The sequence below is a fragment of the Sarcophilus harrisii genome, chromosome 1 (genome assembly GCF_902635505.1).
Source record: "Sarcophilus harrisii chromosome 1, mSarHar1.11, whole genome shotgun sequence".
Classification (NCBI taxonomy): Eukaryota; Metazoa; Chordata; class Mammalia; order Dasyuromorphia; family Dasyuridae; genus Sarcophilus; species Sarcophilus harrisii.
Genome location: NC_045426.1, coordinates 315,186,196 through 315,200,387, shown reverse-complemented (window position 1 = coordinate 315,200,387; position 14,192 = coordinate 315,186,196). Strand labels below are relative to the sequence as shown.

General features: G+C 45.7%; 2 protein-coding genes across 6 annotated transcripts in view; one reads left to right on the top strand and one right to left on the bottom strand.

The window, feature by feature from the left end:
- Positions 1 to 48: 48 nt before the first annotated feature.
- RGP1 (RGP1 homolog, RAB6A GEF complex partner 1) overlaps positions 49 to 14,192 on the top strand; it is a 32,772-nt gene continuing 18,628 nt past the window's right edge. The window contains exons 1-10 of one of the 5 annotated variants that reach the window (XR_004230781.1): positions 49 to 130; positions 612 to 746; positions 1,168 to 1,304; positions 1,792 to 1,875; positions 1,974 to 2,123; positions 2,509 to 2,655; positions 2,925 to 3,052; positions 3,309 to 3,498; positions 4,209 to 6,335; positions 6,438 to 13,817. Coding sequence is in view for 4 of the 5 variants with exons in the window: in XM_031945355.1 (XP_031801215.1) it covers positions 631 to 746; positions 1,168 to 1,304; positions 1,792 to 1,875; positions 1,974 to 2,123; positions 2,509 to 2,655; positions 2,925 to 3,052; positions 3,309 to 3,498; positions 4,209 to 4,432 (1,176 nt within the window). In the remaining variant the exon portion in view is untranslated. Of the gene's footprint in view, positions 131 to 193; positions 512 to 610; positions 747 to 1,167; positions 1,305 to 1,333; positions 1,705 to 1,791; positions 1,876 to 1,973; positions 2,124 to 2,508; positions 2,656 to 2,924; positions 3,053 to 3,308; positions 3,499 to 4,208; positions 13,818 to 14,192 lie in introns of those variants that run through there. The other 4 variants (XM_031945353.1, XM_031945355.1, XM_031945354.1 and 1 more) reach the window with 4 other exon arrangements.
- Positions 4,647 to 5,938, bottom strand: MSMP (microseminoprotein, prostate associated). Its single transcript, XM_003761757.4, is given in 4 exon segments — positions 4,647 to 4,853; positions 5,168 to 5,276; positions 5,567 to 5,911; positions 5,914 to 5,938. Coding segments are annotated over 4 exon segments (660 nt in total). The 3' UTR covers positions 4,647 to 4,672.

The window sequence follows — 14,192 nt, the reverse complement described above, 5'->3', positions numbered from 1 at the left end:
CTCCTCCAGGGAATCAGACAGGAAGTCCCGCCTCCCGGGCCGGCGTTGCCACGCGCGTCACGTTACGTGACGCCACGCCGAGCCGGAGGGACGAGGAAGCGCAGGCCCCGGCTGGCCCGGAAACCCGGAGGTTTGGCGGGGTCCCCGCGGATCCGTGGGGGCGGGTCCTTGGGTCCGCGGCGCTGAATCCGGGGAAGCGGGGGTGGGGGGGAGACGGGGCCCGGGATCGGGGGTGCCCCGCCGCGGCCGGCTCGTTTTCTGCCTCCCCAGGGTCTCTCCTCGGGGCCATCAGGCGTTGCCCTCTATCAGGCGTTGCCCTCGCTAGGGCCTCTGCCTCGGAGCCGCCCCCAGGGCTGGGGTCCCACTTCCCCTGGTCGCCGGCAGGCCGCCCGCCCGCCCGGCGCCCTGCTGGCGAGTTGTCCGCGGAGCTGCCGGCGCGGAGTCTCCCCGGTCGGTCCGAGCCCTCGGGGCGCCAGCCGCGGCCGCCGCTGCCGACACCTCGGAGACCCCCCGGTAAATGCTGGCGGGCTGACCCCGCCGCCCGTCCCCGCGCCCCGCACCCCCCCTGCCGACGTGCTCCGTGCTGACATTTGCTCTCTGCCGTTCCGTAGAGCTGCTCCCGGGGCTGCCATGATTGAATTGGTGGCAGAGCTGAGCCGGGGCCCCGTGTTTCTGGCTGGGGAGGCGCTGGAGTGCGTGGTGACGGTCACAAACCCCCTATCTCCCACGGCCACCTCTGCGTCCAGGTACTCGCCGCGGAAAAGCTCGACTAACCGAGCGGGCCCCTGTGGGATTCCCGGAATGGCCGGGTCCTGTCACTGCCCCCTCCCCTCCGCATCGGGGTTTGTTTCTTTTGTGAGAATGCGCGCGCGGAAGGATGCGTAAACAGAGAGAGGTTCCTGGGGCACCTTTTTGGTGGGCGTTGGATTTAGCGCCCCCCCCCCCCGCCGTGACGCCGCCCTCTAACGCTGGTGCAGGGTGCCTTTGGGAAGTTGTTTGAGGAGTGGGATTATTGGCTAGGAGCAGTTGTTTGTGTGACTTGAGGCTGGAACTCGGGAGATGGGGTTTCTTGGGCCTGGAGTAGAGGGTTGTGAGGGAGGGGAATGGCTGTGCGCAGTTTGTGGGGATCAGCGCTTACTTTCTGAGGGTTTGCATCTTTCCCAACAGTGAAGCATTGGCCTGGGCCAGTGCCCAAATACATTGCCAGTTCCATGCCAGCGAGAGCCGTGTGGCGCTGCCCCCCCCAGACTCCAGCCAGCCGGATGTGCAGCCTGAGAGCCAGACCGTGTTCTTGCCGCACCGAGGTTAGGGATGTGCACCTTTTGTTAACTCAGGGCATGGAATCTGCCTTAACTGCATCCTTGTAGTCTGAGGAAGTTGTTGCCGTATTCGGATCGGGTTGTATGGGTGATGGTGTGGCTGTACTATTTTCACAATGCTGGGGAAGAAGAGCAGGAAGGGCCACTGTCAGACTCTGCCTTTGTCATCTAGGGTGGTGACTGTCAAAAGTCACACGGAGATGAAATCACACGCCCTGTTACACAGTTTGTGTGTATGACTGTGACTATAAGGTGGGAGTGGCCCCTGATGATCCTTGTCATACGGGATGAGAGTAAGGTTCCAGGATTGCATGCTCCTGTCACAGCCAAAGGAAAGGATAGCCTAGGAGTTGTATGGCATCTTAGATGCTATCCTCACTATTTGGTATTCCCTCTCCACTACTTTCATAGCTTCCTCTGTCCCTGACTTTGTATCTTTCAGTCTCATCCAGTTTTATTGATCTCTCTCCAGGTGAGCGGGGTCAATGTATACTATCCACTCCTCCAAAGATTCTGTTTTGTGACTTGAGGCTAGACCCTGGAGAGTCCAAATCCTGTGAGTAGGGTGGCTTTCTTTAATGCCTTCTAAATGCCTTCCTGTGTTTGGACAGGATTAGGGATATTTTCTCTTACTCCTGACTTCTTCCCACCTAGATTCCTACAGTGAAGTGCTTCCTGCGGAAGGGCCACCATCTTTTCGGGGTCAATCTGTCAAGTATGTCTACAAGCTGACCATTGGCTGCCAGCGGGTCAACTGCCCCATCACTTTGCTTAGGGTGCCACTGAGGGTACTTGTGTTGACTGGTGAGTGGTAGGGGCATTGGGAAGAAGGGGAATGGGAGAGAAAATAATAGTACTCAGGGTATGGAGAGGAAGACTTCAAGGAAGCTTCCCATTTTCACTGAAGCTATAATAGGATGGTAAGGACTGGGGCTCTAAAGAATAGATTGAGTTTCATGTTCTTGTGATCTCTTCACCATGTTGGAGCTTCATCCTGCCTGGTCACTATTCTGTTCCTTTATAGTTTCACTATTTATTGTCTCCTTCTGGCACTGTCATCTGTTCTGTTTCTGTTTTGGAGATCCACATCTCTCTAATTTGTTTCCACTCTTCTGGGTTGCTTCTCAATAATCTTAACTTCCAATATACCTTGTTGCCTTACATACTTTATCCCTTATTCTCTCCCCAGGCTTCCAGGATGCCCTGTTTCCCCAGGATGAGGCTGTGGCTCCCTCCAGCCCATTCCTGGAAGAAGAAGAAGCAGGTAGAAAGGACTCAAGACTAGCAGAATTGGCAGGAGAGTTCCTCATGGCTGCTACCTCCCGCCGCAGTTTGTGTAAGAATATTTCCCTTCACAAAAGCTCCCTTCAGAGATATCTCCATACTCATCAATTAATTTGTGAGGAATCAAAGATTGCCCTCTAGTCATTCTAGGGTCCAGGAATTCCCCCCTCTCCTCCATCCTATCCATACCCCCATTCCTTACCACCCTCTTTTTCTTAGTTTGTTGCAATTCTAATCCAATCCCTATTGGATCATCGTTAGGAAGGGATTTTTGCTGGTATAGGAGTTCTGGCTCACAGATCCCCATTCCCCCACCCCCAGATCTATACAATATCAGTGACGGTCGCGGGAAGGTTGGGACCTTTGGAATCTTCAAGTCCGTGTACAGACTTGGGGAGGACGTAATAGGGACCCTCAATCTGGGGGAGGGGACTGTGGCCTGTTTGCAGGTGAGGGGGAGAAAATACCATGGGGGGAATGAGGGATGGGGTTGCAACTTGGAGTTGAACTATTTGTAGAGATGGGAGGCTCGGACGGGTTATACAAAGGAATCCTTTTTGGGGATGGTGAAATAGCATATCCAAGGTGGTGGTGGGGATGGCTTACAATTGGGATGAAAGAAAGACTGTGTATGGGTAAAGATGGTTATCCTGTCCATGTAGCGAGCATTATTTTCCATTTATGACTGTTTTTCCGTGCTATCAGTTCTCAGTAAGTCTACAGACAGAAGAAACTGTCCAGCCTGAGTATCAGCGGCGCCGGGGGGCAAGTGGGGCTCCATCTGTGTCCCATGTCACTCATGCCCGACACCAGGAATCCTGTCTTCACACAACCAGAACTAGCTTCTCTCTTCCCATTCCATTAAGCTCTACCCCAGGCTTCTGCACAGCCATTGGTGAGGTTCTACACCAGAGGTGGGAAATGTCTGACCTACAGGGTTTATAAGGCCCACGAAATCATTTGCTAAGGCAACTACAGCTGATGGTGAGCTGAAAGCTAGGCACAAGAACCTCCTACTGCTTGAGTTCTATAAGTGTGATCTGCAAATGATGTTATAAATATCCAAAATACCCTTGGCAGAAAAAAACTTCCTCACCCCTGCTGTACTGATAATCACCTCAGTGCTACCTCCAGTTGCTGTGGGATGGAACTATACTTTGTGCATGGGTGGGCAGGATTGACCTGCATTCCAAGTATTCCCCTCTTCCCCCCACCTTTAGACTCTCTTGATTTTTTTAACTACCTCACCCCACCCCTGAATCCTAGCAAATGCTTAGATTTACTATCCATGTACTAATGTTGACTCCTGCTTCCCAACATACTCCAATCTACTTGATAATGGTCCCACACAGAATTTAGGGTTATTAACTGCTTGCTACCTACTCCTTGATTTGACCTCAGGATCTCTTTTAAGTGTAAAAGTTGGCAGAGGTATCCATGCTCCTCGCTCCCCACCTCTAGTTCTCAGCTTTGATAACTTCCTGTTTCCCCATGTTTCTTAACATAGTGGCTCATCTCTCTCATTGCCACCCCTTTTGTCTTTCTTATCTTGCTGCTGCCTTTTCCCCTTCTTTCTGACCTTTCACCCTATATTCTTTCTTCTAGTGTCCTTGAAGTGGCGGCTACACTTTGAATTTGTGACATCTCGGGAACCTGGCTTAGCATTGCTCCCTCCCATGGAACAGCCTGAGCCTGTGGTCTGGACAGGACCTGAACAAGTGCCTGTGGACACCTTCAGCTGGGATCTCCCCATCAAGGTGCTGCCCACAAGCCCCACACTGGTCTCCTATGCTGCTCCAGGTCCCAGTGCCAGCACTGTCACCATCTGATCTAGGCTCCGATTACCCCCCTGTGGCACTGCTGTGTTTGGACACAGCACGAAAAACAAGACTCCTGTGTGGCCCTTTCCTTCCCTTCTGGGGCTGTATGAGTCTGAGAAGGGACTTCATGGCAGGCATTTGGTGGTCCATTTATTTATTTAGAATAAATTCACAGCTGCTAGTGGTTTCCTTGGAGGTGGCAGCAGCTGCAGTGGGCAGGCAGGCAGCAAAGTGGATGGTCAGTGGAACCTAACTGGGACGTGGTCCTGGGGCCCCAGAGTCAGGGGTGTTGGCTGAGCCCCATTCAGGATCTGGGGGGCCTCCTCTGCAGGGCAGGTGAGGGGCAGATTTTTGTACCAGGGAGATGTGGCAGGTCCCTTCCTCTCGTCGTATCTCACACCCAGCTGGGAAGTCGATGGGATGCTGGGACCTAAATGAACGTGATGGGTAAGGAAACTTCACACTGAGGTACTGTCTCCTCAGTAGTTCTGCCTCCAGTTAAATCATTCTATTTCAGGTGTCCTTATTTTAAATACCAAGATGATGATTTGACTTCTACCCTGGACATTCTCCTATTCTGTATTCCTCTCCAAATCCCAATACAACATATTCTTCCTTTTCCCCCTGCCTTAATCCCTTTTTGTCACATCTAGTTAATCCTGTGTCATCTACTTATTTTCCTCCTCCCAATCTCTCCTTCCTCATTTCTAGCCAGTCCCATTTTAGTAACTCCAAGTCACTTACGTATCACAGCAGCCCACACCAACGGGATGTAGGCAGGTACAGTGGAAACAGTCATTTCGGAGCCAGGATTCACCCAGGGTAAAATATTTCCCCTCATAGTGACACGGAGCTGAGGAGAAATGAGGAAAGTTAGTGGGGATGGGATGAAAAGGGCTTTGGCCTGGCATTGGAAAATTACACTATTCTAATTTTTTATTTGTTTGTTTTACTCAAGATTACAGGGGGATTTGTAAATCACTTGTACTCTGGGCAGGGAGAAGAGTGGGAAAGAAGGAAAAGGGGAGCATCCTTCCTTAAATAAGAAGGAAGTATGCTTGTGGTAAGGATCAGACTCAAATCATCTCCCCCAAGTTCCCCAATTTCCCATTTTCCTGCTCTCCCTTTTTTCATCTGCTTTACCTTGAGCTTGAAAGTAGCATTTGCTGTGAGCTCCTTGCAGTTGCAAGAGGAGTGAAATCACCAAACAGATGGTTCCCCAGCTTCTTGGGGTCCCCCTAGTTCTCCCTGTCCACTGCCGAAGTGCCATTCCTGCAGGGTTAGCTTACTCTGTCTTGTCTCCTCTACTTCTGTCTTCCCTCTTAGTCTGTCTCCCCTGGGCTCTTGTCTCACACCATTCTATGCCCTCTGCTCTTGCAGGCATGGGGATGTTTATAAAGTGAGGACCCTGGCCCCCTGCTGAGGAGAGCTGGAAAAGCTGTAACTTGGTGTTTCCTGGGGTGAGGGCATGAAAACAAGAGATCCAGCTTTAACAAGCTGTGAGAGCTGATTCATGTCCCAGCACAGCTTGGGAGGGGTGAGGGTTGGTGGACATGGAAGGGATACTGAACTGGGCACTTCCCCAGTAAAGAGAAGTGGGAGGGGTGGTGGACTGCTAGGTGGTCCCCAGATCTTTTCCCTGACCTAGGGAGGAGGGAGCATTTTTTTCCTTTTTTCTGTTCGTTCCTTCTCCCAAAGTGGGAGGGTGTAGGGTATTGGGATTCCTGCCTGGACCGGAGGGAGGCATTTCCTGGGGACGGTTAGTTCTGTGTCCCAGCCAAACCAAGGATCTGCAGTGGGGCGCGACGGCCAGAGGCTCCAGAAAAGGGAACTAATGTTGCTGTTGCTACCTGGATTGAAGAGAGGTCGCTCCACATCTGAGATTGCTCCAGAGATGGGGCTACTACCTCAGGTGGAGCTTTCATCCTTTTTACATATCCCTCTCCTTTTCCCCCTTATTTGAGTTTCCCCTTCCCCTCAATCTGTTAGAGATGGATTGACTTTTCCTTCACAGGTGGACTCTTCACACACAGGTGAAGGCTTTCAGTTGTCCTGAGATGAGTTGAGGTAGGGAATATCTGTAACATCCTAGATATGGGTTTCTCTATCAGATGTTCCAAAGATGTCACTCCCCATACATATCAGCAAGTTTCCTCTCATTGTTCATTTCTCATCTCCAATCTCTCAAAACATGGTTAAAACTTCCATAAATCCCCATTTGTCCCCCTCCCCTTCAACAAACTTATTGACTCTTTTTGTCTTAAGACAGCTTTCCTTAGTTCCCGGTGGGAATTATACTAAACCAGTATATGGACAAATGTAAAAATTTCTTTCTTCATACCTCCTAATCTGGGCCTTGGGAAGAAGGGAAGCAAAGTCCTGAAGTGTCCTTTGTTCTGGTGTTTTGTCTGGACCACATTAAACTTCTCAGAAGTCTTCTGTTTGTCCATTTACAAGGGGATGGGTAATTAGCAAAAACTTGCTAGACCCTTATATATTGGACCAAATGTAACAGGCCCTGAGTGCCTATATGGGAAATCTCCAAGTCCTGCTTTTAGAACAGAAGGGGCTGCTGTACTCCTTGCCCTGGCTCCAGCTGTCTTTTGGCAGACTGCCCTCCTGTGCATCATCTTACCCATTCCCTCCATCTCATGTCCCTAGCATCTCCCATTTTTCACCTGTGTATCATTGGAAGATTCCTTTAGGTGGGTGGTAGAGGCACTGTTGTGTAAAGGGAAGAACATTGAATTTGGAGGCAGATTTGACTAAATCCCAGCTTTGTTGCTGTGTGATCATTAATTTCTCTGGACTCAGTTCCTCCATAAGAGGGTGGGAGGAGGGCAGACGGTTTTATAAGGTCCCAGAATTCACAGATTCTGTGCTATTGGCATTAAATTCATATTCTGGAGCTGGTTGGCTCTAATCCCTGTTCCCTCCTGCCCCTTTGTTTTTGGAGTAAGTGGGTTAAGGGACTTGCTTAGAGTCACACAGCCTAGTATCTAAGGCTGTATTTGAACTCGGATCCTCTTCACTCCGGGGCCAGTACTCTGTCCACTGCTGCCACCTAGTTGCCCCTCCCTTTTCACTCTTAAAAATAGGTGTAGCTGAATCTTACACTAGCCACTAGCAGCCTTTCCCTTCCCAACGGAAACTTAAAGCCTGAAGGAGATGGACTATTCTCTATTCCTTGGCTCTTAAATTTGATTTGAACTCTGCTTGATTCATGATTTTCTTATTCTCAACATTCCTGGTTGGGTCAAGTATCTCATTGACTCCTAAATTGTTATTCCCTCACCCCCATATGTCAATTCTTTCCAAATGCCATTGTCAAAATTGAAGGACACTGCATTCATCTCCGATTTCTCAAAACATGATTAAAACTTCCATAAATCTGCATTTGTCCCATCTCTCTCCCTTCCAACAAATCCTTCAGCTCTCCTTGACTTAAGACACCTTTCCTTAGATACTGTGCACGGGTTAGGAATGAATCTTAAGGAAACCCATCCCTTGGACCTGTACCAAATTTTTTATGTCCTTAGTCTTCTCCCTTCCCTTCCCTCCCCTCCCCCTTCCCCAGCCAGCCCTCTCCCTACATTGCAGGTGATTTCCAGGAAATTACCAAGGTGCTCTGCATCTGGATCCTTACCCCTTCACAGAATGAGTACCGAAGAAAGCTTAAAAAAGATCAAACCGTGAATTGTGTCAGGAGGATGCGGGGTACCAACCTGCAAGGGTTGTCTTGGGGCAGGTTATTTCGATTGCAGTGAGTGAATTTAGCCTAAAGCCATTAGCGACACCATCGACTACTACCTCTTCGAAGTTCGTGGGGCTTGGAGACTGGCTTCGTTAATCCTCTTTTTCCTCTCCCTCTCCAACTGGTGGCTTGCCGTCTCAGGGGAAATAGGGGAGGTGCAGAGGTTTGTCTAAGGGGAACCTAGAGATCTGAGTTCTTGTTGGCCTATTAAAACCGGACGTGTGAGGTATATGGACTGAAGGTAAATGGGTTGGTGAGCGAGGGGCGAGAGCTTAGGAGTGTAGGTAGCTATTATGCCGGAGGGTTGAGTAGTTGCATCCTGAGAGAGGTTTGTCTGTCGAGCCTCATTGGAATGGTGCTGATGGGGTCTTCTAACTGGCTGTGCCTATGTTTGTGTACCAGCTTGTGGCTTGGGATAAGAAGTGTTTGGGGTTGGCTTTGCGGATGCATAGTGGGGGAGGAGTGGTGTGCCGTCTTTGCTGTATGTAGTTGGGGGAGCAGAACCATGGCTACCGAAGACTGCGCTGTGTACTTGCAGAGCGTTAGTGGGGGTAAGGACTGTGGGCGTGCGCGGAGAACCTGTGCTCGGCTGGGGACGTTGGCGCGCGCCAGTATCCGCGGTGCGGGAGGGAGGGAGAGGTGGGGGTGTGAGCCGGCGGTTGGCTCACGCGGTGCTAGTTCTCGGTGCTGGGGGCGGTGGTGGTGGTGAGGGTGAGCGGGCGGTTGGCACGCGCCGGCCCCGCGGGGACAAGCAAAACATCCGCCGGAGGCCGGCCCGGGCCGGGCGGTGCTCCAGGAATCCAGGGCAGGTGCGCGGCTGCTGTGAGGAAGTGAGCACATTCCGGCCCCCTGGCCTGCGGGCGGACCGGCTGGCCCTCCGGGTGAGTCACCCCCGGACTCCAGGCCTCTGCACGCACTGCCTGTAGGCCGGGTAGGCGGGGAGCTCAGCGGGGGGGCTGGGGAAGAAGGGAGGCCAGGTAGAGACTAGAGTGGGCTAGGGAGCCCGAGGGCGGGTGGTGTGGGGGCGTGGGTAGGGAGAAGAATTGGGGCATCCCGAGATAGTCGTGTAGACTCAGCCAGTGCAGTTAAAATTCACTTCTGTGCCCCTGACTTAAGGTTTAGAAATTAAATAGGCGTTTTTAAAATGTATTCTTTTTGCTCAGGGCTTCTCCCAAAGTGGTGCCTAACTGCCTGCTTTGTTATTTGCACTCTGATTAGTCTGCCGAGCTTTGCCATCTTTTGAGATCTACAATTTGGTGGAGCCGGGTGGAGAAGGCAGGTACTATTAAGGCTTTACACAGGTGAATGAGAAAGACCAGGCTGGCGCTCGAGCTAGAGTGAATGGCCCTAGGGCAGAACCCGTTCTTCTAGTTTCTCGCTAGAGCCCTTAAAAAAAATTTTTTTTTTAAACATTCTCTTGCCTGCCTATTCTCCCCACCTCCATTAATCACTACCCTCTAGAAGTTTATAATCTCACCTGGGTGACAGTACCTAGCTTTTATTAAACACCTACCACAAGATCATAAATGTGTTGTCCTTGACTTTTGTATACCCAGTCTTACGTGTCTGGAAATGGCTAGCCAAGAAGCTATAATTACTAGTCTCTTTAACTGCCTCTACTTGAGCATTTTCCTCTCTTCATCTTGTGTTTCATTTCACCCAGAGTTCAGCATACTAGTTTCCAAGCTCTGGTTATATTATTCTACATTTTGTTGAAGACGATCTTTCCTCCCCAGTTTTTTTTTTGCAACGCTAAAACAAAAACCTATTAAAGTAGCTCATTAAGGTGGTTTGCTTGCTTGGGACTATATAATGGAAAACTGAAATGGATTTTGGGGGACATATTTTGGCAGCAGTTCTTTGAGAACTTCTTGAGAACGGGGATTGTCTTTTGTTTCCCATTATATATAGCTTAGACAACTAGTGTGACTTAGTGATACCGACCTAGAATCAGACCCGAGTTCAAATTTGACTTTACTCAATAGTTGAGTGATGTTGGATAAGTCACTTAGCCTCTTTTATCTTCATTCACTGGGGAAGGAAATGGCAAACCACCCAGTATCCTTGCCAAGAAAACCCCCGTTGGGACTGTGGTATGCTTTGTGTCATGGGGTCATGAAGAATTGGATAGGACTAACTACATCCCTAGCACAGTTCCTGACACTTAACAGGCAATTAATAAATGCTTATTGACTGAATTGAGAAATTCTGGTTGGAAGCAGTAGGAATGTTTTCTTTTTGGGGCTCTTAGGGGGAAAAAAAAGGTTGTAATAGCCCCTGGCTCTGCCCTGAAGATGTATACTAGTTCTAGGTCACTTAGAAGCCCTACCTGCCTTTCCCTCTTTCTGGAACTCCTGTTCCAGACTGTGAGGTACCACTAAAATCGTAAGGCTGGGGAAAGAGGGACAGTACAAGTCCCACAGGAAGGGAAGATGTGTTTCTAGCATCCCAGGGTGAAACTCATAGCATTCTTAATCATAGAAAGGTTATTATGTATGGTGATTCAGTTTTGCAATATTGATGTTGTATAATGTTGTACTTCATGGGGTAAATATATGGGCTAGTCTTAAATATACAATCATACTATGGAGTTAATATTTCTAAACAGCTAATTTTTGGAATAATATTTTGTTTTTTTCCCATGTAAAAACAATTGTAATACTTTAAAAAAGGTTGAATTCCAAATTCTCTTCTACCTTCCTTGCCTCTTCCCTTTATGAGTCAGTAAGCAATTTGATATAGGCTATGCATGTTCAATCAGCAAAACTTTTCCACAGTGTATATATACAAACAATACCCAATGAAAAGATAAAAGTGAAAAATAATGTGTTTTAATGGGCATTGAGGCTCCATTAATTCTCTCTTTGGAGGTGGATAGTTTTTTCATCAAGATTCCTTTGGAATTGTCTTGGATCATTGCATTGTTGAGAATAGCTAAGTCATTCATAGTTGATCATCATTATTGCTGTTAATGTAATGTATATAACATTATTCTAATGCTTAATTCATTTTTCATCAGTTCATGTCATTTCAGGTTTTTATATTGTCTAGAGTTATTTTAAATGGAATCTTTTAACTCTTCCTGTAAACACACTTATTTAAACACACTTTTTAAACACACTTATTTGGTACAACTCATTTGTCAGTTAGAGACTGTCTTTATCCATATGAAATACAATATGATTTAAAATGTTTTATGATTTCAAAGATTTTTACAGGTAAAGATGAGCTAGAATAAGTGATTGTGACATTATAGGAGAGAAGGGAACTGAATTGGGCCTTAAAAGATGGGTTGAATTTAGATACTATTGGAATTTGGCATTTGAGATGGAAGGAGCCACTCTCTATGAATGTGTATGGAAGGATGTATATACAGGGACTGACTCTTGTGGTGACTGATTCTTTTGGAAGGGATTATGTATTGAGGAATAGTCATTGTTAAGCTTGGTTTGCCAAGAAAACCACAAATGGGGTTGTGAAGAACTGGAAACAATTGAAATGACTAAACAAGTTTGGGTTCACAGAGGTAGAATCAAGTTAAGGAAAAGCTGTCATTTTTAGCATGAGAAGTTCTGACATGATCTCTTTCTCATTATAGGTCTTTGAGCAAAGCGAAGAAGTATTGGGATGATACATAGTAGAGATAAGTTAACCATACTTGTCAATCATTGTTTTCAGTTACTTTTTTCATTTTTGTTTTTGTATCTCTAGTAGCTTGATACAGTAGATGTTGAATTGTCCTTTTTCAGTGAATTGGGTATGCATTGGTGAATCTGTTATACAGAATCTGTTAATATGGTAATTTTTATTTAATTCACTTTGCATGTTGTATACTTTGTTGTTCAGTAATGTCCCTTCAGTAGTGCTGTTCGTTAGGGTCTTTGGGACCCATTTAGGGTTTTCTTGGCCGAGATACTAGTTTACTATTATATTCTCCAGTTTGCATATATATTTTATCCCTGTAATTTTCTTCTACTATACTCTTATCATCATCATCACTTTTAACTCAACTTGTATCTGAAAATTTCCCTGAGCCAGAAGAAGTTTTGTTTTTTTTTTTCTCCTACTCCATAAGGAAATATGGCCTAAGTTTCTTATAAGCAATTTAGAGTTTTGCCACTAATTATAAAATAATTCCATTTTAAATTTCTTTTAAAACTTTTGGAAAAGATCCAGGGCTTCCATGTATTGTGCAATGACAATGAATTCTTGGCAATTTTGAGACCTTATTTTTTTTTTTTTTCAGATAAAATATTTTGTTTAAAAAACCCCTCAAAATTTAATGAAAAAGTCATTTGTTAGCTTAAACACCCAGATATGGATTAAATTTATGAAAGTAATTAACTTTAAAAAATATTACTAGCAAAGGTTAGGTAAAAATGGAAATTTTATTCAAAAATATGAAATGCATAAATATATCTGGACTTAATATATCAATACACATTTCAGATTTAATTAAGTAAGATAAATAGTTGGAGTGATTCATTTTTCTTGGTTGGGCTGTGCCAATTATAACAAAAATGCCTCTACTACCTAAATTAATTTGTGGGTTTATTGCCATCTTAATGAAACTACTAAGTTTCATTACTTAAGGGAATTGATTACTTTTCAGAACCAGACAAAATAACAATAAATATTTGTTTGGGGAAAACAAAATCTCTATTGAGTTTTAAGGAAAATAATGGGGGGAAAAGAAAATGAATGATTGCCACTCTGTGCCACTCTGTAAGAGTGTGGTATAGTAGATAGAAGACTAATCTTGGAGTTAGAATACTGAGTTCAAATCCTTGATTCCATGTGACTTGGTCAAGCCATTCCCCCTCTCAGTGCCCTTGGCAATGTATAGAACTGTAAATTGTAGAATGATAATTACCAGTCTTTCTTTGCTGAGAGCTATTTATATGAAATGACAGGTCCATGGGTCCAAACCCTTTTTTTCTGGGGAAAAAAAATTTGGGGGGGGGGGCAAAACTTGAAATCTTGCATGGTGTTACTCTCTTTTAACACTAACACATAGATGACTATTAATCTCTGATTCAAAAAAATCAAAATCTTTTAGACAAAAAGTATCATGATGACTAATTCCTCGGATAACTCTAAATGCTTGTTTTCCACTTAAATTTTATTCAGTTTTGATGTTTTTGATATATTTTAAAACTCAGATTATAAATACTGTATTTTTGCCCACTAAATCTCAGCCTTTGGTTAAAAGCAAGGATATTCTGACCAGCTTCTACTTAATTCCATTACTCTCCTATCCTAGATCTATTGTTTTTCTGTTTTACTCTTTCAATCAGCCTAAACCTATATTAGTAGCTATATCTCATCTCTTTTTCCTTTGTCTTCATTCCTCCTCTGTTCTATTGGGCACCTTTAGAGGAAAACTTCACACTGACTTCCTCTACTGTAAATTCTTTCTTTCCTCAATTCTACTCTTATCCTTGCCGATAAGCACCACTCCTCTTTTGTTGATTCTTTAGCCCACAACTCTTTCTGGGTCATTTCTTTTAGTTCTTTTAAACTCTTCTTCATATTACTTCTTAGTTTATAATCGTGTTAAAAAAAAAAATTAATGTTCTTATCTCTCCATAACTTGTAGTTCTTAGCCTTTTCCACTTTTCTTCCTTCATAAAGTAGCATTTTTATGCTATAAAGATCACTGGACTGGGAACTAGAAAACCTGACTTGTAGTTGTAGTTCCACCATTAATGAACTTCCTAACCTCAAGGAGAAGTCACTTCTCATATAATGGTTTCTTATTTTTGAAGATCTAATTTTGAAGATATGTTTCTGATTACTCCTGAATTGCCTTTTTTATTCTTTCCATCTACTAAATGTGGGCATTTCCCAAAGTTTTGTTCTCAGTTCTCTTTTTTAGTTCCATAAGCTTTTCTTGGCAGTCTAATCCTCTTCCATGGCTTCAACTATAATTTCTTTCCAAATGAATATCAAATCTCTATCTCTAGTTCCATACCTTTTTTCTTAGTTCGGTTTTATGATAGGAGACTTTTTAGC